Source organism: Terrapene carolina, unplaced genomic scaffold (genome assembly GCF_002925995.2).
Source record: "Terrapene carolina triunguis isolate 2854851 unplaced genomic scaffold, T_m_triunguis-2.0 Scaffold89, whole genome shotgun sequence".
Classification (NCBI taxonomy): Eukaryota; Metazoa; Chordata; order Testudines; family Emydidae; genus Terrapene; species Terrapene triunguis.
The window spans coordinates 15,962,455-15,986,832 of NW_020664440.1; the positions used below are offsets into that span (position 1 = coordinate 15,962,455).

At 43.5% G+C, this 24,378-nt stretch overlaps 1 protein-coding gene across 1 annotated transcript in view; it reads left to right on the forward strand.

Annotated features, from left to right (window-relative positions):
• Positions 1-885: 885 nt before the first annotated feature.
• Positions 886-24,378, forward strand: part of LMCD1 (LIM and cysteine rich domains 1) — a 62,679-nt gene continuing 39,186 nt past the window's right edge. The window contains exon 1 of the mRNA XM_024217114.2: positions 886-1,045. Coding sequence (XP_024072882.1) covers positions 1,019-1,045 — 27 coding nt within the window. The 5' untranslated portion in view covers positions 886-1,018. The remainder of the gene's footprint in view (positions 1,046-24,378) is intronic.

Consider the following 24,378-nt stretch of genomic DNA (forward strand, 5'->3'; position numbering starts at 1 on the left):
CCTGCTCTCCCTGACCGGCTGGAGCGCCGGGGGAGGGCGGCCCCGCTCTCCCCGGCCGGCCGGAGCGCCGCGGGGAGGACGGCGAGCCCAGTCGCAGCCCCGCTCTCGGACCTGAGCGCCGCCCCCCTCCAGGTGCCGCCCCAAGCACATGCTTGGTAGGCTGGTGTCAAATTCACTGTCAAATATTTTAATGACTTGCCCTTGCACTGTGATTCTAATAAATCATATATCACCCCACAACCCTCTCAGAGCTCAAAGTCCTGCCCCCCTTTCCTCAAACTGTTTGAGGAAAGGGGGGCAGGACTTTGACACAGCCCAGTGCGAGAAAACATTAGGTTGGCTTAGAAGATAATAGTCTGGTTTAAATCAACACTTTGGTTATTGCGAAGTGGGAGGGGGGCAGTGTGAGATTGAAGGAGGGGAGGGCAGAGCAGGTTTAGTTTTCAGATTTAAAGGACTAAAAGTGCCCTTGATTCTCTTGGTTAAACACCCACACTCCTTTTCGCTGTGAATGAGTTGGTTTCCCAAGATCATTGCTTCCCTCCACCCCTCCCCCTTCTTCCTTTAAAGGAAAAGGCTAAAGGGAGAGATGCGATTCAGGTTCCAGTCTCCCTGCTTGCGATTGCGCGGGACAGATGTGCAGCAAACTCTCAACCGCTGGGTCTGGGCGCTTCCCACTCCGCCCCCTACCCCCGCAGGGGTTAAAGTGAGAGAAAGAACCTGAGGATCGAGTCTCACTCCGGCATTGGATGGAAAAGTTGGAGCCCCGCCTCGGATTGGCTGACAGCATTTTAGAGGGAGCTGTAGCCTCCAATTAAAAAGGCACGGGTCGGGCAGGCTGCGGAGAAGGCTTGAACGGCAGCCGTGTTAACTAGCCCCACTCTAGCCCACAGCAATTTACACACAAGTCATTCACTGGCTGCTGCCAGGAGTACGCACTGTAGCACGCTGCTATAGTGCACCGAGAGAGCTGACACCTTGAAAAAAGAGGTGGGAGAAGGAAAGGACGAGGCTTGTAATGGATCTGAGCCCAGGAATTCAAAAGGTGAGTTACAACTTTATCTGCCCCTTCTGTTTTGTGTATTCCCTTCTCCCCCCCCCCCCCCCCCCCCTACCACTTGCCTGGCAAGTCAGGAGTGGTTACGTTTTGGGTTTTGGTGTGTGTGTGTGTGTGTGTGTTTTTCTTTTTCTTTAGCTAAGTAAAGCCTTTAAATATATCAATGCAATTTCCCCCTGAACACAGGCTCGATGTGGTGTCACCTTGATTTTTCCTGTGCTAATGCCAGTGGAGGTGTTAACTTACCCTCTTGGCTGAGGAGACTGTAATGTTTTCCAAAGTACACAGTTAATCTGCTGTCACTTTGTAGGATTTGCTTTCAGCCCCCTTGGGACTAATTCCAACATCAGCGTACTTCAGAGAGGACGATCAGAAAGGTAGCCTGTGGAGTTTAACAAAGTGGTAGGTAGCCTATTTTGGTAGATCTTTAATAAAATCTCCATTTCCCTTCACCTCTTGTAGCTTCTTTGGCCATTGCCAAAATGATCATTCAAAGTACTGAGAGCAGCAACTCTGGCACAAGGTAGCTAGCCTCTCTCTCCAGAGTCTGAACACTTCACTCCCACAGTGCTGGCCTGGTGCCCAGTTAAGTGTGTGTATGTTTAAAAAAAAATGTGCAGGTCAATAAATAAAACGGAGAGTAGTTTGTTACTCCCCTAGCTTGAAGGCAGATAACTTACCTGCACACAATGGCAAGAAGCCAGATTCTGGAAGGAATTCAGTTCCCCACTCAGTGTAGTCATTTATCTCCTAAGGAGATGGAGGACTAGCCCCAGTGAGTGCAGTTAATGATTCTTTCCAAATCTCTTTTTGAGGTAGTTATCTAGCAGTGGAAGGCTTGCCTGACAAAACTTGATGCCTAAATGCATGATGGGAAAGCTGGGAATGATCTCTTCTGAAAGTTGAGATGCTTTATAAACTATTTCACCTCGGGCTGTTTTACAATGAGGTGGGAGTTTAATTTAGAATTCACTCTCCTCAGTAGAGTGGAAATCAGCTTAAAAATGGGTTTGGTCTTGTTCCTTTCCTTGGTAGAGTTGGATTATAGGAGGAACATTTTCCCCCTTATTGCCACTTCCTTAATTGTCAGCATGTTGTACATGCCTGTGAAGATCTTTTCATTTTTCTCCAAGGCTCCAATTATATATTTTGGAAAAAAATCTTATGTGCTTGAAGTGGGAGGGGAGAGATTTTTATACACCAGGGAGCTGCAGATAGTGGGAGATTTCAATTCTATGGTTTTTGCCCAATTTTGTGTGTGATATTTCCTCAGTATCCACTGTAAGGGGTTGTATGTAGCTGCACGCCCCCAAAAGAAGCCTGTGATGGAATGGTGGCTTAGAGTGGCATGCATGCGTACATTCAAGGCTTGATCCATCAAGCTCTGAGCACATGCTTCACTTTAAGCATGCGAGTAGTCTCATTTACTCCAATAGAACTACTCCTGCTTAATTGTAAGTAGGTGTTCTTGGGTGCTGTGCTGGCTCAGGGACAGCATGCTAAGCATTTTGCAGGATCACACTGTAGTGATCAGGAATCAGAATGGTTTCCACTACGCTTCTATGACTTATAGAAGTGAATTCTTAGTGTGATGGTATTAGACTACTTCCATCCCTTTCTGGGCCTGATCCAAAGCACACTGAAGTTGACTGGGGTGTGTGTAGGGAAAATCCATTGACTTACATGGGCTCTGGATCCAGTGCATAAACAGCAGACACAGAGGGAAGGAATGTTACAAAATAAGTGCATTGTTATGTGTAATATAAAACATTATGCACGAAGTACATTTATTAAAGTTCCCTATGGATTTTTTTTCTAAGAGTTGACCTATATAAAGTTGTGGTGGGTTTTTTTTTTTTTGGAGAGGCAAATGTGTATATCGAGAACTTACTTCAGTAAAACTTCAATTGGCCAAAACCAATTACTAGTCCTTATCTAATCTAAACTGATGTGTATCATAACTCTGACCATCAGCCTCTAATAGAGACTTAGATCACCTTAGAGAGACCCTGTGGGTGGGTGGATTTTTTTTTTGTTGGGGGAGGAGGAGGAAGGAGGTTGTTGTTGTTTGAGACTGGGGAATTTCCATTATCTTTTATCACCTTTACTCAGGAAGTGAAGTCCCAGGCCACTTCCATTCTTTTCTTTGAGTCAGAACAACTGAACGCCATCCCAGTGTGACTCCTGACTTCAAACTGAATTTAAGAGCTGTTATTCTCCAGAGAAAAGATACATGGCATATGTTGCCAGGGAACTGGGGGGCTTTATGGCTTTATCTTATACACCTGCATGGCAGCATAACTAGGGAAAGAAAGGAAACCACCTCCTTGAAGTGAGATCAAATGCATCTCTAGATTTCTGCACTGTCAAAATAACACATTTTGGATTTCTTTACAATAATATCTTCTTACCTTGCTACTTAATGGCAACAACCCTGGTAGCATGGTGCCCCCCAGGAGCTGGATGGGGGCAGCACCCACTGACTAGCACGGGTGCTGAGTCTCATGGCCTCTGTGCAGATGGCTGTAGCCACCCTGGGATCTACCAGATTTGGAGGCAGGTACTCAGGCTTTGAGGTGGGAGAAATGGGTGGCACATCTACTGTCACCAGCTAACACCTTCCGTGAGCGATTCCTTGCAGAGAACATCTCCCCCAAAATCCCCCTCCTGGCTGTTTAATACAGGAGAGGAGGCTCTGTCTGTGTGACTGATCTATGGCTCCCTCTATTTGGAGTAGTGCTGAGCAGCAGCAGCAGCACTCCCTTCCCTCTGAGACTGGGACCATAGCCCTGCTTTCTCACTGCCCTACCTGCTCCCTATGGTGCAATGTAACCCCATGGGTGCACACTACTGTGCTCCTCTGAGCTCAGGGACTATGGCTGTGACAGGTCCTTGCGCCAAATTCCTGAGGAGAGGCAGCTCCTTTGGCTTGCCCTCCGTAAACCCTCCCAAAGGCCAGTCACAGTCTAGCCCTGAACATCTAACTGATCTGTGCTGTCTTCTCCCTCTCATCCTCTTCCTCTCCCTCTCCAACTCTGCCGGCTGTTCTCCATGTGGTCATCAACTCCCCATCTTTCATTCCCACCTGATCCATGTTGGAATGCTGCCTGGTTGAGATGACTGTCATTAGCATTGCTAGTCTATTGACATTGGTTCCACTGACTGTACAGCACACTTATATTTGTATTTATAAAGCCCTTTATTGCCAAAATGTCATTGCATGCCATGTGGAGGCAATGGCCCAATCTCACAGCCTGAAATGATCCCTAGCAGAAACCACACAATGACCGTGAAATCTGAAGTATATGGGGCAAAAAATTTAGTGGTAGCTTTTGGTCATTCAGGAATACTTCCTCTGGTGCCCAGAAATGAGGCTTTCTTAGGGAAGCTCAGAAGAGGAAGCTCACTCTTTGGTAGCTTGTAGTGTAGATGCAAAGGGTGTGATTCCCAGCTCATGTAGACATAGTTGCGTTAGCTCTCCTCTGAGATAGCATGCTGAAAATAGTAGTGCAGCTGTGGTAGCACAGGCAGCAGTATCACATGGTAGCAGTACGGCGTATGTACCCGTGAGGTGTGGTGCATTTGTACTCAGGGTGGCTAGCCCCCAAAAAGTTTGGGGTGTTTTGGAAGCTTTCATGGGGCAGAAAATTTGTTTTCCAACCAGCTCGAGCTACTCTTCCCTCATGGTGCAACTCATGATGTGGATACCATATGCAGGAGAACAAGGGGACTTCTTCTCTCCCCTTACTGCCCAGTGTGAGTATATACTATGAGTGACAAATTATGCTCTGAGGTAACAATCTCTACACTAGGCTGTTCTCTCCCAGAAGTTCTTCATATGTGATTTGTGAAGGAGAAGGGACAACGATGCGGCACAGCTGTGGAACACAGAAGGGATACTTTGCACTCTGGATGCAGAAACTTGTCAGTCTTTCCGAAAGATAAAGCTTTATACAGAGCTGTCATTGCTGAAAGCAGATGTCATCAGCAACTTTGAACTTCATTTAAATGTGTGACAAGCATTGCATGAGTATCTCATCTGCATTACAGGGATGTGGGGTCATGTTGACGTGTTTTTGCACAGTTGCTTCTGACGGGTCAAAATACGGCTTAAAAACCCCTGCATCTATTAACTCAATGATATATCTCCTTATCTTCTGTAATTGTTCTGACAAGTTGTCTGTCTCCTATCACCTGAATCTGAACCAAGAACAACAGTAAAAGGAAAAAAGTCCCAGCTAGTTGACCATTAAAAAGGGAAATGCAAGATATTTTTCTTGGTATTATGTAACTGCATCAATCTGTCTGAATAATAGAATATGTTCAAAGACACATGGGTGTCTTTGCAGCAGACAGCTGTTTAATTTCCTGAATTGTGAGAAGGGCATTTTTTCTAGGCACAGGGTGAGCTACTGTCAACTATTAATTTGGCTTGGCAGTGTCACACAACCAGTCTGAGCAAGTTTACAAATGAGTCTGGAATTCATTAGAGCTTGTTCCAGGGCCCTGAAAATGTGACTTTTTTTCTTCTCAAATCACTGGGTTTAGTTACTGCTGATTTCTCACTCAGTGTATTATGGGACTCCTCTGAGGAAATTAAAACAAGGTGAGGGGAAAGCATTCTGTTTGGAAAATCAGTTGTTTAGATTAAAGTTTGAAATCCAAACAAAGATCTAGGTTGACATTTTGCAGTTTATTGGAAACATTTGAATGGGAACAGAGAAACAAGGATTCATGGGCTTCTCCCCCTGAATTCAAACAATAATTTGATCAGGAAAAGGAAATAAACTGTGTTCCAAGCCAAGCTGAAGTTTTGTTCAGGTGATGCAAATGTTTTTATTCTTTTTCTTTTAATTTTTATAGCAGGGGATGGACATAGCAAAATAAAAGCTGTGCTGCCCAAGGTGGGCAAGCTAGAGAGAACGGAGGAGCATAAGCTTTTGCCATAGTGGATCTGATCATTGGTCTGTCATACCTGGAATTCTGGGTGGACAACCTAATACTTCAGAAAGTGGCAAAACTCCATAATAAATCATCAGCAACTCTGCAGGAGTCAGCATATGCCCTGGGGCCAGAGATTTTCATTATATCTGACTATGTATAATGATATAGAAGTGAATGAGAGCTTTGTTTCATTCGGTACTACAGAATTTGGCGCACCGTTATAAGCCATAAAATTACCCAGAACCTTTTAAAATCCTGCAACTGTTTTGGTCTCTGTCTTAATGCAGTATTGTGAGACCTTTACATTGCTATATCAGTTATTTAAAGTCAGTCAGGAGCGTTAAGCTAAATCCACAGAGTGATCTTCCTTTTTTGCTGTGCATGGTTGTTCTCCTAAGACTTATTTTAGAGCCATGTGTGACACTTAGCTGCAGACTGTCCAACCAGCCATTTGTAAGCCTGTGAATGGGGCGGGGGGGAAGAGCGGTTACTGCTAAGAGCAGTCTATAGAACATTGGCTGAACCACTACTTTGGCCAAAAACATAGCAGTTTTCCAGCAGTTTGGGCATGAAATTATATGCTGTGGCTCTGTTAGGGAGATTCACTGTCCAGGATACCCAGTTATCTCTTGCTGAGGCGAGGGGATATTTGCTTGTTGTCGGCTTCCTCACACCATCAGTCTCTTTAAGGTTCTGCAGCCCTTAATCTGCTTAGCAGGTTACCAATAGGTACACCCCAACCCCTGAGCCTTGCAAAGTGTCCCCCGGTAGTATCCAGCTCCTTTCACTGGACGCTGACAGTCATTACCAGGCTTGCTATTTCCCAGGGAACAGTATACATAGGCACAACTCCAGGTTCAGGTCCCTTTATAACATCATGGCCCAAAGATTATATTTATAGTGAAACAATCAAGCTTCTTATCAAAGACTAAGACTTGAGAGATTGAGTAAGGATAATGGGAAAAGAAATAGTTACATAAAAAGTATAACTCCTTAGTCTAAACCAGGGGTCGGCAACCTTTCAGAAGTGGTGTGCTAAGTATTCATTTATTCACTCTAATTTAAGGTTCCGCGTGCCAGTAATACATTTTAACGTTTAGAAGGTCTCTTTCTATAATATACCAGTATAACTAAACTATTGTATGTAAAGTAAAAAATTTTAAAATTAAAATGCAGAGCCCCCCAGACTGGTGGCCAGGACCCGGGCAGTGTGAGTGCCACTGAAAATCAGCTCGCGTGCCATAGGTTGCCTACCCCTGGTCTAAACTTACCTTTAACAGGCTAAAATCCTTGTCTAAAGTAGTTTCTCACCTAAAACAATCTCCCAGCATCCCCAACTCCCATGGTTAGGATCCACAGATGCAAAAAGCTCTTCCTTTTTGCTCTCTGATGGAGAACAGGGTGTTGTCTTATAACTGCAGGACAAATCCAAAAAACCTTTTGAAGTGCATCTCTAGACATGGCTCTTTTCTTCCTGTTGACTTCCTATCCCCACACTGATTGATGTAAATGGGGATCTGCAGTGTTTTGGCTTACCATGCTTACTCTACATGTGAACCTAGACAGACTGGTGAATATACATCCCTTTGTCTGGCAACACCAGTTTTTCACCTGTGCTGGGTGGTAATGCTTGATACTAACTAAGTTATATAGTTATAAATTGTGATGTATATGGATGATATTTTAAAAATAATAGTAACGACCAGCAAGATCCTGGCTTTCATTTAAGATCCCGTATGACATTCTTTACAGATATATATGATGGCAATTTGTTGAGTGCAGTGAGTTTGTCAGGCCTGTTAGGGTACTGTTACAGAACAGCGAACACTTTGCCAGTTGGCACTGACAAGTTCTTAGAGTGACATGCATAGTTACTAGGATTCCACATGTAAACTATAGTGACTGCATGCAAAATAATTTCATTAGTTATTTGCATATGCAAGCGCTAATTTGTGTGAACAATAACTGTACAACCAATTGCATGTCTAGACTGTCAGAAAACCTGACCAAAATATTTTCTACACTTAGTACATTTTTTTTCCTTGCAGGTTACTTGTCTTTCTCAGTATTCACAATTGCTGGTTGTGGCCCACATTAGCAACAGTTCAGAGTTCCGGGTTGGAACCTCTTTAGCTAATTTAAATGGTTCAGCTAATGCAGACCCTAATCTTAATTGGAAAGCCAAAGGTGTTCCTTCTTTGTGTAGCTCCAGTAGATATCAATGGTGTTATGTAATGTACTACCCAAGAAAACTGCCATCTGTGGTCATATTTAAAAGGTGGTCCATAGTTGTCATGATATCTGCATGACTTGAATCAATATGTACCCCAATGAGATCAATAGTCCTCCTGTTGCAATGGGATGACTAATAGCACTGCATTAGTCTGCAAAGAAAAACATTCATCTTACTGTAGACACTTGTTTGTCTCTAACAAGTATTTCTATGTACTGAATCATAAAGTTTGCAACAGTCTGACCTCAGTGCAGGAGGTTTGGGAGTTCTGCCCACACCCATGCCTTTCTTTCACTTAGCCCTATAAGGCTCTGATGTCATATTCTGTCCTCTGTCATGGGGGGGGGGACGACTATATTTGCTTTTCCCTCATCCTGACTAAAACAGCCTTGACTGAGACCAAACACCAATTGCCATGAACTTTCACCCAGTAGCTCACTATGCAGAATGTGTGGGTGAAGAGCTTGTGTGTTTGGGCTCGATCTAGATTAAGTCTAGCTCACCTTATGGTTCAGGCACTTTACAATTCCCTCTGCAGGAAGAATGTGTCTGGAGTCCTATTAAAAGGACTCCAGTCAGGAGGGAGTTTGAAGTGCCAAGAATGTAGGTATAGTTTCATTCAAAAATAGGAGTTAGTGAAAGAAAGGGAAAGACTTCAGTGGAGCTTTTCTGAGACTACTTAGCCATTACAGTCACTATTTTAAGGGCTGCCTCCTTCCACACTCCCAAGACATGCTCACCACACCTGACTCTGGCTGCAAATTCTTTACCTCTGTCACTTTAGTTACAGATACTCTGTTGAATAGTTTCCCTTGTCCTCATTCTAATTATAGACCCACCACCGCACCTCTTCAGTGTCCTACTCTTTCCTCTCTCAAGTCACAGGCACAAGTGCAGAGTCTTCAAGCCCTCCCACTCTTCAGTCCTTGACCCACCACACAGTAGAGTGCAAGGGTCGGTACTCATTTTTAATAATAATAATAATAATAATGCTGAGACAACTGAGATTAGTAGCAACTTTGGAGATTGGGAACTGCTGCCTGAAAAGCCATGATAGGGGTTTTTTGGCCTAGATTTTTAAAGGTATTTAGTCATCGCTCAGCGTTGCAGCATCTGACTGGGTTTTTTTTGTTTTGTTTAAGTTCCATTGAAATTTGATTGTATTTAGATTCTCTGAAGTACCCTAAATCCCTCTTCTAAATGAGATTTGGATTCCTAAATCAGATGCTACGGTGCTGAGTGCAGCAGTGCCTAATAGTCTAAAATCTGGGCCTTAATGCTTAGCAGCTCCTTAAGGAAGAGTATTTTAAAACTAGCTAAGAACTGAATCCTCTGAATAAGTCAGAGGAAAGGAAAGGGGAAAACCCCTTGTCCCCAGTATTGGTGTGGAATACCCATGCAACACTACTGTACATTATCTACTTTCTAGAAGTAAGACTCAATCCAATGTTTGGAGGGTGTGTCTAATAGTTCACCATCAGTTCCAAGGGGAGATAAGTACAAATAATTAGGGCCATGGGAACTTGACTAAGGATAGCAAATGAGCTGTCAGAAAGAAATGAGCCTTTCTGAAAAAGCGAGGACTTAATTAATAGGATCCAGAATTTAACATTTGTGTAAAATCCATATGTAACTGAGAAAATCCAGGCTGTAGCAGTTGTTAGGGCCTCAGAGGTGCCCATGTTAATAACACTCCTCATTCCCTTCCCCTCTTTCATGCACCCGTGGAACATACCAGCTAAGCTCTTTAAAAGCCTTGCAGGGATGCTGCCCAGTCTCTGCTTGGGGCACAAGATTGAAAGCTTCACAAAAAGGGAAGAGGAAGAGTGAACCTAACAAAAGCAGCTCCCTGCGGGCTTTTGTGCTATGTCTAGTTGCTAAATAAAGTGTTTGTGTACAGACACCAGCCAGAACAGAAGCAGAATAATCACCCAAGACAAGCAGAAGCAGCCCAGTTCCAAATCAGCTTTTGATCCCCATGGGACCTCCATGGACTTGATCTTTCTTTTACTAAAAGGAATGGCAAAACTCCCATTGATTTCAATGGAAGCAGGATCCAGCTCTATATTACTATTTCAAAAATTCATTAATACTTGCTGCAATCCACTAAAGCTATGGGCAAGTTCCCCAGGGTTTGCTCAAGCCCTGGCAAAGTGCTCCTGACATGGAAAATCTGTTGGGGGAAGAGAGTTCATGACAGCGGAGAATCTCTTCCTATCACCAAGAGTGTGTAGGGGTGCAGAGCTAGCCAAATAGTTTGCACCAGTGGCCAAGATGGTTCTACAACCAGGGCAATGTTTGCTGCAGTGCATCCATTCTGCAGCCTCAGCCCATGGGATTTCTATGGATTGCCAGCCATAAAATGAACTAAAGCTGCTGTCCTCACTTCAGGAGGAACACTGAGGAAGGATAGGTGGTAGAGGTACCTTCCCACAAACTAACCTTCCTCATGGTAGAGGGGAGCAGCTGTAGATTTATTTATTTTTTTTATTGTGTGGGGCTCCATAGAGGGGTCATGTATGTGTCCTCTACAGCAAAAGGGGCCTGGCTGGTACAGGGGAGTGTAACTTAAATGACCCTGTGCCGGCTTCATTGATTCTGGCTTTGAACTATAGAAAATGTATTCATTTGTGGAACAAGTTATTTGACTTAATTTCTCATTAAAGCCAAAAATTACGTACTGTAGCCTAGAATATTTGAGTATGACAATAAAATATTAATGAGCCTCTACTATTGTTAGCAGCTTTGTAAAAGCACTAGCTTTTCTCCTTTGGCGTCCCTTTGCTTAGGTTACAAATAGTCGTAGGTCTGATGTTCACATGCCTTGGGTCCAATCATCAACGTGTTTGGGTGACAAACTTCCATTGGAATAAATGCCATTTAGGTGCCTAAAAACCTTTTGAGGATTTGGACCTTCCTCCTTGTTAGACAAATATCCACACTTAAAATTGTCATGATTGTTTATACAACGCAGGCCCAAGACTAAAACAGAGTCCTAGGGTGGTGAGGTCCACTGGCAGAGCTATGAAGAAAAGCTATGATCGCAGTTAGCTCATGATGGGTCAGTTCCTTTGAGTACTCTCAACTCTTATTGACTATAATGGATCGAGGATCAGACCCATGTTATGTAACTCTGTTCTGGTATGCACTGAGTCCATGGTATTGATTTCCACCTAAGAGACACAGGGTATGTCTACACAGGTATAAAAAAACCTCTAACTGGTCTGGGTCAGTTGGCTTGGGCAGCAGGGCTAAAAATTGCTGTGTAGATGTTCAGGCTCAGGCTTCAGCCTAAGCCTTATGAGGGTGGAGGGGCCCCACTTCACCTTGAATGGTGCCTTAGACTATGCTAACTACTTACGCTAAACTTATGGCTACAACAACATAAGAACAGCCATACTGGGTCAGACCAATGGTCCATCTAGCCCAGTAGCCTGTCTTCTAACAATGGCCAATGCCAGGTGCTTCAGAGGGAATGAACAGAACAGGTAATCACCAAGTGATCCATCCCCTGTGGCCCATTTCCCAGCTTCCGGCAAACAGAGGCTAGGGACGCCATCCCTGCCCACCCTAGCTAATAGCCATTGAACAATGCTGCATACATTGGTTATATAATAATTCTTGAGGTTAAAGCATCCATTCTTACCTATATTTGCAAAGCAAGGGCCCAAGCCTGCAGTCCTGTGTAGAAACTCTGCCCTTTGAAATCAATGGGAGTTGTGAATATTCACCATCTGTCAATCAAGCCACTTAGGTACTTAACATTAGTTACCTAACTAAGTGTGAATATTTTTGCCTCAAGTCTTCTTAAATAATTCTCCAATCACATCTTCTAAAAGCTCCCAAGGTTTGCATTTAAGGTTTTGTAGCTTGGGTATCACAAAGAAACCAAAGTTTCAACACCTATTTGAAACTCTTGGGTCTGTACCAGTGACTTTATAATAACCAAGGACAGGTTTTTCCATGTGCGATTTCTGATAGTGCCTACTTCCATTTGAGCTGTAAATACTGTGAGAACAGGGAATGTGATCTATTACCATGCTCGAACCAACAGGAGTCAGGTGTTCTGTCACAGCTCTCCTTTGTGGCCTTGGGCAAGCCATTTAACTTCCCCATGGCTCAATTTCCCCTTCTATCAAATGAGGACAGTGGTGCTCAGGGGGAGGAGGGGTCTGGGAGACTTTAATCAGTGATGTTTGTGAGGTTCTTTGAGATCCTTGGATGGAGAGTACAACAGAAGTGCAAAATATTAGTAATTACCATAATTGCTTGTGGTATTTCAACACTTCTGCTTCCCACTGGAAGCAGAAAGCACAGAGGAGGCACACTTAACTGAAATATAGTACTTAAATGAAACCAAACACACTTATCTGAATGTTTTGGAACTTATAAGGGCTAGTATTTAGTTCAAATTTGGGCAGATTCACCCCCCCACACTTTCGTTTTTATAATTCAGACCAAGTTTTCAAAGCTCCAGTTTCATATTAGTGGAAAAATCTGTTCACCTTATTTTTTTTAAAAGCCTGTCCTTTCTTTATCATGACTTCACACACTGTTGGAGAAAGGAATTCTGGCTGCCAAGTATGTGCTCTTGGAAGAGGAAGATATAATAGAGCTAGAGCCTCTGCAAATATCTTTGTCGTACTGGAGGTTGAAATTTGGCAGCTCTGCTGAAATAGCTTCCTTCGATATCAATGCCTTTCCCTGTGCTCTCTATTGCCAAAACAAAAGACATTGTTTCTAGGGTAAACTTCCCACACTTCTGAAGTACAATGTCCGTTAGTATTCCCAACATTCCAAATGGCACCAATTCATTCCCTGACATCTTGTGTCCAAATCCTCTCTATTGGATTAGTTTAATTCAGACCTTAAAAGTGCCTTTTTTCTTCTAAGTGTAGTAACATGCATATCTGCACTTGACCAAGACTTGCTCTGCTGTGGTAACAAATTAGGTTGAGATTATGCATGTGATGGACCCTGCACCCATGCAAATGATAAGAAAAGGAGTCACAACAGTCCTCCTTTATCCCAAGACAAAGAAATGAAGGTGTTGATAAATCTCACACCTGACAAATTTTCGTCACTTTTTAGTGAATTTAATGCTGGGGAGAGGTGCTGGATTGACAGCCCTAGATGATGAGGTCCTCTCTCTATCTGCAGAACTTCCCCACATTAATGTTTTGACACAAAGCCGAAGCTACAGCCTCCAAGGGGTAGAGGCTTGTTCAGTTGCCATTTTAACCTCTGAGACTGCCAACAACAGGGCAATAGGATGATTTGTGGTGTGCCGTGCTTACCACTGGGAACTGGCTTGTGAATTCATAGATGAGTAATGGACAAGTTTGCATACTAAAAAGCATGGTTGAGGAGCTCCTTCCAGAAGTCACCAAGAACAAGCTTCTTCACAGCACTGTAGCAATGTGAATTGTCCACCCTGAAAGGCATCCTCTCTAAGGAACTAGGCCTCTCAAAGTTGTGTTTAGAACAGTTGCCTTGTGTGACAAGACATTGGGTTGCCTGTCAAAGTATCCAGTTTGGCCTCACCTACAGTGTACTTGACAGGACACCGGCATTGCAAAGTTCTGTAGTTAACAATTGTAAGACACAAACCAGCATGTACTACTACTTAATCAGGGAAAACTTTGCATAGTAGTTTAATATTCATATGCCTCAACTTCTGTAGGACTCTCGCTGTGTTACATCATTCCTTCTGTACTTCATTAACAAAAGCTTCCTTGCCAAGAATACAAAATAGCAGCATAACTGTAAGCAACTCTGGAGCAAATGAACAGGTTTTATCTTGTGAACTGGTCCAAACTGGCTTTATCTTTGAACTTCAACCATCCAGTAACATAGATCTTGAAACTTATGCATATCTTTCTCAATGCAACTGCAGCAGCATCAAGACACACGACCAAATGCTTGGACCCACTAAAGTCAATAGGGAGTTTTGTCATTGACTTGAATATAGCCTACATATGTACAGTCCATACTCTATAATCATCCAAGCCCTACATCATTGCTTCTCCATTCTGCTTGTTGAATGCAAGAAGCAAACATTTTGCTTAATTGCAGAACCATAAAACCAGAAAGAGGTTTTTGCATACAAGGCATGGCAAGCATCAATTCCAGAGCACACAGTGAATCAAAACAATTGAGAGCCAATTTGAGTTAAATTCCTTACTGTCAGTATAACAGTAACTTATACCACCCAAGATTTGTTTGTTACAGGGCTAAATGAGACCCTGGGAGGAAAAATGTTTGATGTACATTTACAATTTAGTTAAAATAAGGCTTTATATTTTGAGCACACATGATTCTGTTTTTGACCATCATTTTTGTTTTAATATTCAGTTACATAACCTTCATCAGCTGAGGATCTAGCCTATAGATCATAAGCACTGTGTGTCAGTTTCTTTGAAGAAACTATCTTCCCCCTCTTCCCATCCCCGGATCACTTCTATCAACATTCATGGTGTCAGATGGTCAGGTAATCTTATTTTACTGGGGAAACAAATGGGATTGGTGCATATTCAGCATTGTGGTTTCTGAAGAGCAAATCTATAAGAGTGATTAGAACTTTTCAGCATTCTGTCTTTGAGAGGATACCTACTTCTGATCAAGTCTCCTTTTCGTCAAGAAGTTTGTCAAAAGGTTTTAAAAGCATCTTTCTATGTTGCCTGCCTAAGTGAGCTGAATCCCTAAACCAAACTATGAATTTATGATACTCCAGGCCAGGTTCCTGCTGCCCATGGTGTGGGGCTGATGGACTTTTGTTCTGCATATGTATTTTAGGTAGATAATAGATACCTACCACCTACAAGGTTGCACAACACTTTCCATCATAAGACCCTGTCCAGCTGCTTATAATTTTGCTAAACTTTTGGGCTGCAATTTTCCATGCTGGATATCTGCCTCAGGCTAACGTGTGTATTGGTTTTTTGTATGAATGAGACAGGGCTCCTGTATTAGTGATCATAATGCCCAAAGGAGCTCAACAAACCTTAATGCTATCACGATCTAAATTCTGACTGCTTGACATTGCAAACTTAATGTTCCTCTAACATAGGTGTTCATGTAACTTAATATAATGCCTGGCATTCACCAAAAGATGTACCTTGTCCTGTATTTGGTGATGTGACAACTTGTTATAAATATAGATCCTGATACTTCAAACACTTTACTCACATCGTTAATTCTGTATCCCTGAGCAGTCCCATTGACTTAATTTTGGCCACTCGCATGCTTAGCTTTATGCAATCTGAGTCTCTGCAGGGTCCAGGGCACTGCCCGGGGGGTGGCAGCAAGTGGGGCAATTTGCCCCAGGCACCAGGCCCTGCAGGGGCCCCCACGAGTATGTCGGCAGAGGCTCCCCCGCCTCTGTCATCCCCCTGCGTCTCAGCTGGTAAGGGGGCAGGGCTGCGAGCTGCGGCTGAGTGGCAGGAACTCAGGCCCCGCTGGAGACACCACACTGCTGCAGTGCTGAGGCTCCGGGAGAGGGGGGTAAGCGGCATGGTAAGGGGCCAGGGCCAGGCACTCCCCAGCTCCGAGCCCAGCCCCTCTGAGCAGGGCTGGCTCCAGGCACCAGCCCACCAAGCTTGTGCTTGGGGCGGCACCTGGAGGAGGGCGGCACGGTGCTCCGGCCGCCAGGGAGAGCGGGGCCACGGCCAGGCTCGCCGCCCTCCCCACGGCGCTCTGGCCGCCCTCCACCCCCACCCCCCCGGCGCCCTCCCGGGGCCGGGGCTCACCACCCTCCTCCCAGGGCTCTGGCCGCCCCCCCCGGCGCCCTCCCCCCGGCCACCCCCCTTCCCCTGCTGGGGGGGGAGGCTTTTTTGCCCGGGGCGGCAAAAAAGCCAGAGCCGGGGCGGCAAAAAAGCCAGAGCCGGCCCTGCCTCTGAGCCAGGTACCCCCAACCCCATCTCCCCACAGCCCTGAACCCAGCCCCTGTGAGCCAGGCACCCCCCAAACCAGAGCCCAGCTCCCCACCCAGCCCAGGGCAACAGCAGTATCACCCCCAGGCAGCGACAGCCCATTGGCACCAACCATCACCCAGCAACAGCCCATTATGTAATTGCAAATGTATACATACCATTAAAGCATTTAATGTTTTTAAATGTATTTAGTGTATTTTCAAATTATTACATTCAAAAATTTGTATTTCACTAGTTATTTTTTTTACATTTCCAAATACATGTTACTATAGTATTGCAACTTTTTTTTATGGAAGGGGCCCCCGAAATTGCTTTGCCCCAGGCCCCCTGAATCCTCTGGGCAGCCCTGGCAGGGTCAGGGCTCCAACTTGTACATGCACTTACCACAGTTCCATATACAAATGGAGCTATGCATGTAAATAGCAAGTTTAGCCACAAAATTCAGTTTTTCGTGTGCAATTGCCAAATGTGAAATGCAACTGCAATATACTGAATTGCTAATAAGCACATGCAATCAAACATGCACATTTCAGGCCCTCAATACTCTTGCAGTACATGCTTAATTTAAGCACCAGCAAGAAATGCAATTTTAAGAACTGTTAGGATAAAGTGCACTGAAACTGAGAACATCTGGTGTTTACTATACTTTTTTTTAATCCACTGTGCAAGGTCCCCCACTCCCCACCTACTTTCAGTACAGTGCCGATTTAATGGGTAATAAACCAAAATCCTTCCTCTCTTGGGAGTCCCCCTTAATCTTAATTTACATAGGTTATGATTGCTCTCTAAATGTCTAGCACATACACATTCTAAGGCATTAATTAGCCTATATACTCTAAAATTATTTTGTAAATCTCATCTTCACTAAAGATACTTTCTTTGGAAAACCTTGTGATAGGCATGGGATATTTAAATTAGGAGATTTTTGTTTTTTAAGAGAACTTCCCTACGTTTTAAATAGGAAATGTGCATATAAATTGTAGTGCACTAATTAGGTTTTGTGCTCAAGTGTGCAGCCCCAACAATTGGGGTCAGATTTTCCCCCACTCCCCCCAAAAGAACTTGGTTCACATTTAGGCACTGAATTAAGGACTAGATTCTCGAATGCTCCACACCCTGCATCTTCCATTGTGACTGATGGCCATACTTTTCCATACTTCTGAAATTCTGGCCACTTATTTAGGTACCTAACTAGGAGACGAGATCTTCTGAAAATCTGGGTGCTGACTGAATTCCATATCTCTAAGGTGTGGTTCATGATACTTATCTACCACAAAATGGTTTTGGGGACAAATTAAATGATATACACAGAAGCTGAACAATACATAGAAACATCAAAAGATTGCCTTTGAACATGCACCCACAAATTCTGATGCTTACCAGAAGAATCGCCTGGAAGTCTCCACAGGGGAGGGAGAGTCTGAGTTCTGGTACTTAGTCTCAATATTTTTTGCCACAATGAGACTGACTTTTCTCACAATATATCTGAATTTCTGCCCAGAATGGGGAAAGGAAGAAGTGAAAAGAACATTGTGTGTTTGTTGGAACCTCAAAAATATTTGGGTTGGATTTGTTTCTAGTTCTGGGGTGACATTTTTAAGCCAGTGCTTATCCACAGTGGATCACCCCTTCCCATCAGAAACACCAAGGATACATCTGCTACTGTTCACTTTAAACTCAAAAGAAGCCATATAATATATTCTGAGGATCCATATGCTGTCAAAAGTTCTAATTAGAGTAAGAACTGCTAGCTGAAACCCAGTTCCTCTGTTGCTCCTACCAAGGTAGAACCCGTTGGTACAGCAATGTCCTGACTTTCATTGAATTTAGGGCAGGTCTTATGTATACATAAATCTTCCTCAATGAATCCTTTAATCCTGCCAGTTCCTCAGTCATTTATGACTAAACTGTATGAATGTGATGTACTTTGCTTTGTTCAAAAGTGAACCAATGTCAAAGGATGACATTTAACATAGTTGTAAAGTCCAGTCACTTTCAGTCTAGTGCAGTCTGTATACACAAGGCTTCTGCAGCTGCTTTTGATACCGCTGCACATAAACACTATCAGCAGAAAGGCAGGCGTGTTTCCTTTTCTCAGCAGTCCTAGTTGCTGTGCCAGCTGAACTATAAACAAGATCAAACACATTTATGAGCTTTGTCCTAGAATGTCTCATGAAGATTTTTGAGATAGGAAGGTGGGTGGGAGTGATGACCCTTGTGTGTGAATTCCAGAAATGTTGATCACGTCACCAAAACTGGATATGAAACACAGGAGAGGAATCATGAGAATCCTGAAGATGGGGAACTGAGTTCCATGCCAATAAAACCCCCATCCCTTTTTTAGGAGCTGTGGAGCCTTCATTCTTTAGGTAGATGTAAGTTTTCATTGAGACTCCGGCAGGAATGGAGCTGCAGACTTGTCATACCTTGATAACTTCATTCTCCTAACAGAGCTATTTTTTTTTCCCCTCTCTCTCCTGGAAGCCACTCTAATAGCTGATGCTACATCCAGGGACCTTAGCAGAGAAGAGAGTGCTGCAGTCTCTGGCCTTGCTCGAAGGACTCAGTAGCTTTCTCTCTAAGATTTGACTCTTTCACTGTTTACAACAGCTTCAAATAAACTAAGAGGGATGTTAATCACTTTTTAAGCTTCCCTGGAGATGTGGGTGCAGTGTACAATTGTTTCCAAATCTAGATGGATCACAAAGGTCAATACAGAATAAATATAACAAACCAAAGGAAACACAGAAAATACATACTGCTGGACCTGCTGAATGCAATGAAGAAAACCTTTTTGTCCATAGATTATTTAATTCTCCTGTCCTCCAACACAGTGCATCTTGGATCTCCCCTCCCCACCCCACCCCTTTCGGCTTGTCTTGGCTTTGTTTCCCTCTCTCAGCCCCTGTGATATTTCTTTCCTGGAGCTTATGTTTTCATCCTTGTTCAGATCATGCAGCAACGTTACCCATATTGTACTGCAGCTACCTGATCTCTCTCACTTAAAACACTTCCCACCCTGTTATGATACGAAACCTCTTAAGAAGACTTGCTGAGTTAGGCATCCTTTTCCTACCAGTCCTAGTTCTCTAATGTAGGCAAATAAACATTTATCTAAGGAACAAAACCCAGTTAAGCAATTGCAATAAGTAATTAAACTCATAAACAACTGTGCTGCATGGAACCTCCCAAACCATCTAAACACTGTATGCATAAATTCTTAGTGTTTTCTTGCCCATGGGAGTTCTTTCAAAGTTGGTGTATTTACTGTTTTAAAAAGTGATGTCATATTATTCAAATTAAATTGATCTATTGTAGACAAATGCAACTAAAGTATGCTTCTACGTTGTTTGGCCACTACCGTCACAAAACCTTGCCATACCTTATTTCAGAATGAGCCTGATGCTGTAACTTCTGTCACATGAATGCCACCTATTTCTGAAGATATTTGTATAGCTTGGTACTAAAGTGGAATGGCTAGTCATTGCCCCTCTAATAATTCTGTGGATCAATTTAGCACCCAGGAACGTGAGGGAGAAATGGTCAGAAAGAGCTAAATCTACTCTAAGCAAGTACTGTTCAAGCTTTGCCACTCACCTTGGCCAAGGCAGCTCAGTCCTGATCTGCACACCTTAGCTCTTCCAGGACTGATCCCTGCTGAAGTAAAATTATTGGTAGTTAGACCGGGCTTCGTTTCCTGCTTCTGCCACAGCCTTGGCCAAATTGCTTAACGTCCATGTCTCAATTCCCCTACCTGACGAAAATATTTCCTCATCTTCAAAGGATGTCAAAACTAACTTGAGTCCAGATTGACCCTTCTGCATGGCAGAAGAGGTATGGGATGTGTAAGGGGCCTTCCCTTCCTTCTCTCTACCTGCACCAAATAGTCACTAATCTCACTTTCACTCATTACGCTTAAACCATAAGGCCTCCAAATTGTATTGGCCAAGCATATCCACCACAGTGAAATTCTGGCCCATGAGTGGGGCTCCTAGGTGCTACAGTAATACAAATAATACATGCAACCTCTATTCCTGCTGCTGTTACCCTTCTCTCCCCCCCCCCCTCCACCCCATTTATGTTTTGGGGTGGGAGGTTGTGCTGGGAGTGGGACAATGGGGCTCCAATTCTTATTGGGACCTCTGAGGACTACTGAGATATACAACTGGGAGAGTCCTATGCCCTGCCCTTGTTTCTTCATGCAATCTGGTTTACAAATTCTCCAGCGGGGATGGAGGGAGATGGATTTGTAGGACCCTGCCTCACACTTCTTGCATCAGCCCATGGAGCTGGCTGATCATAGAGAGAGGGGAATAGTCTGCCTCATCCTAAACTATGATGCAATCTGCACAGTCCCACTCTGTACTTCCTGAGACATAATACTTCTGACCTCCCATTAGTGGAAATTCAGAGCTGTCCCAGCTAACGCTGGCCATGCTAAAACTTACTCTGCTTGGCCCTTAATGTTTGTAAAGCTCTGGAAGGTGATTAAAGGAAGCAAAATATTGCTACACTGTGGCTTTGCCGTTGCAATGGGCAGATAAATTAGAATACCAAAGATAAGTATAATGGGTTTCAAGAACAAACTGTAATATTGTATTCTCTCTGGGCTAGTGTTGCTTATACACTAAAGCACACAGGAGTACAACCTATTGACTTAATGAGATTTATTGGCCTTCTCTTTGGGCTTGTTTCTCATACAATCACAACTTAGAATGTAGTATTTTCTCTCTCCTATTGATGCTACTTCTCTGGTGTATTACAAGAGGCAAATGCTTTGAACTCCATGTCTAAAACAATTGCCACAGATTGTATTTGTGCCACTAGGACACTAGTACATGTAGGAAAACAAACTTTAGACTGAACATAAACTTGTCTTGCTTAAAAGTCAAATGTTCAGTCCACACTTTAATTCATGCTGTCCAGCTGTGATGAGAGATGTTGTAAAATGAAACTTATAATTTCTATGAATATTTGCTTATATAAATACTCCAGATCTGCTTATTTACCTTGTTTATCCATAAGTTCAAGTGCTTTCCTTGTTTTTATTAGCTTATCAGGGTAGCTGACCAGGAATAAAGTTTGCCTTTCCAGTTCTGTCTAGACAATTGAACCACTAATCTAGTCTAGTGCTGGACTGTTTAGTGTGATTTCAGTCAATCATGTTTTCCATGACAGTACTATACACTTATTAATCCTTACCTAATATACAGGCATTGCCTATTGGGTCTGTTTAACCCGAGCAATGAATTCTTGATCTCATTATAAGCTATTGGTGCTTATTTTTCACACTACTCATAAATCCAGCAAAGGCACTCCAAAAAAATTAATCCAGCTACTGACCAGAGAGGCCACTGGACTAACTCCATTGCTGAAAAGGTGATTCCAGTGGGAGGTTGAGAGTGATCAGCACCTTAGTTTTGGTGCCAGACTATGAATTTAGGTGCCTAATTAGGCATCAAGTTTGAAAACTTTGGCCTTGCTGAACAACTACTGCATAAATCATAAACCTCTTATTGGTGTGTCTGTCTTCATTGTGGGAAAGGGAGCAGATAAAGGTCTGAGCAGTATTAACAATCTTCCTTTGTACAGCAAATGTTGGACACCAGCCTGGCATGCCAAAAGGAATTCGAATGATCATGGGCATGGCCCTGAGAAATGCAGCATGCCCTCAACTCCCATTGAACTCAATAGGAGTCACGGGTACCCAGCATCCTGCAGGATTATGCTTTACCTCAGTACCTCACCAGGGGCTCCCAGTGAAGTAAATGGGAGTCTGTGTGGTAACTTCAACGGGAACAAGACCAAGCCCCTTAAACAATGTGCTGCTTATGACTTGATAACCTTATTTTCCCAACAAGGCAATGCCCCACCCCCTTTTGTGAGGCAGCATCACACCTAACTGGATCACATGTCTGGTGCAGGGGGAAAACCAGTGGCTAGGCAAGTGATGCCACCCCCCCTTGCCTCTAAGAGTAAATGAAGCGTATGGAGCCATAGCTCCGTACTGGCCAGTGGAGGTGACTGGATGCAAAGGCAGGGCTGGCTCCAGGTTTTTTGCTGCCCCAAGCTTCATTCTTCGGTGGCGGGTCCTTCGCTCCCAGAGAGACTGAGGGACCCACTGCCGAAGACCCGGACGTGCTGCCCCTTTCCATTGGTCACTGCAAGCACCTGCTTGCTCACAGCTGGCTCCAGGCACCAGCAAAGGAAAGGGCAGGGGGAGGCTCTCCATGCAAGAGTGAAGACTGAAGAAATCTATTCTCAAAGGGGTATGTCTGAGGCACAATGCCTCTAGTACTGTAGAGCTGTGGTATGCCCCATTGCTCAGAGATGTTGCATTAATGCACTGTCTAGCCCTTAACTTTAAATGTTTTAAGATAATGGTTACAACATGTACTCAATAGGCTGGTTTATGCAGTTGCCTATGTAGTGTACTAGACTACCTGAGTGCTGGGGCCATGCCAATATTTCTTGTGGCTATAACAGGAGCTGTTGAACAAAAACACATCAAGGTAAGCCCTTCTTATTGTGCAATACATCAACCTGAAGAGTCACTGTCTGCATGATAAACTTGCCTTGCGGATCTTAGCAGACAAAACAACTAGTACTGTTTCTGGCAGTACTTTCAAGCCCTTTATCGCTGGAGCTTTAGATTGGATTTGTTCAGACCACAAGATCATGACTACTAACAGGCTTTGAATCCATTTTGAGCCAATTTGTATAATACTGGAAAGTACTTGGGTGTTTACTTGGACATTAACCTCAGTAAGGGTGGAGGAATTGCTCTCTGAGGGCTCTGTGCTGGCTATCGTCAGTACATCTGTTTGGCACTGGGAGGTCTCAGAGTTCAGCCTGTTCATGAGCCATACCCAGTCTTTACCTCCCCTTACTATAAGTACACTTGTCCCAAGTTTAGGTAAGTGTTTCCCATGATCTGTCTCCTTCCTCGGTGTGCTAAACGGTCTGAGATCAAAAACCACTGTGATTATTGTGTGTGGCTTTAGGGTCTTATTTAGAAGAGCTTTGAGGGAGAATGTGAGCACATGATGTGAGAAAATAGCTCTCACACCCCTCCTTGCACATTAAGTGTAAGTGACACTAATAGTGAAAAATGAAACTAACATCAAAGTGAACTTTTGTTTAAGGATTCTGCCAGCCATGCTCAGATTAATGCCTTACTCTGCAAGCAGTTAGAGTTCAGTATACTTAAAGAATTGGGCCCTGACTAAGGATTTCACCCCTGGAGCAACAGAAAGGCAGCTTGAACCATTGTCATCCCTGTCGTGAATGGACATAGAAAACTTAAAGGATTTGTCTCTTGCCAAATTTACTCCTGGGAATTTACCGTCTCGCCTAGATACTACACTTCATCAAGTACAATGTCAAAAACGAACACTAAAAGCAATAGTGGTCACTAGTTTCCCCTCTATATCTTAACACTATAGAAGAACAAGGCAAAGTTCTGTCTTTGGGGATAGTCTAACAAACCTGCCTCTAAATGGAATGGTCCAGATTCTCTGCTGCTATAATGACTTCATTGGAGGTATTCTGATTTCAACCAGTTAAAAATCTGGTCCATCATTGCTATTTCTCTAAAGTGTTTCCTTGGCTGGAAAAATACTGAGTCTAGTCTACCACCCACTCTGTATGAATCTAAGAATTTCCTTTGCACTTGATGCCTTTTTAAATACCAAAAAAATTAACCACGCAGTCAAGATAAGAAACTAAAATAAAACCCCTAAAATACATTGTGTCTAAGTAGCTTGTTTTTCCTTCCATGCAGTTTGTGGACACACTGATCACTTATTTTTAAAGGGGTTATGAATTTCTGCAAACACTCTTCACTTCTGATCTGTTAAATGGTACCTCATCTTGCACTGCTGCTATTTGTAAGTATGCTTGTACACAGGTTGAGTCAGAAAATCAGACAGAGTTCATGAGCATTTGTTTTACATTATCTTTGTTAGTCTTTGCCAGTCTTGTTTGGGGGGGAGGTGGTTTGTAATCCAAACACTTAAAGATGCATAAAGTGGGGGAACTAAAGCTCCATTTCTGGGCAGGAAGTACTGCTGACTATGCAACTTCTAATACAGACAAAGGCTCATAATGTGACCAGCCCCTTCACAGGGATGCAAATGAAGAGTGACTGAAACTAGGGTTACCATACGTCCGGATTTTCCCGGACATGTCCGGCTTTTGGGGGCTCAAATCCC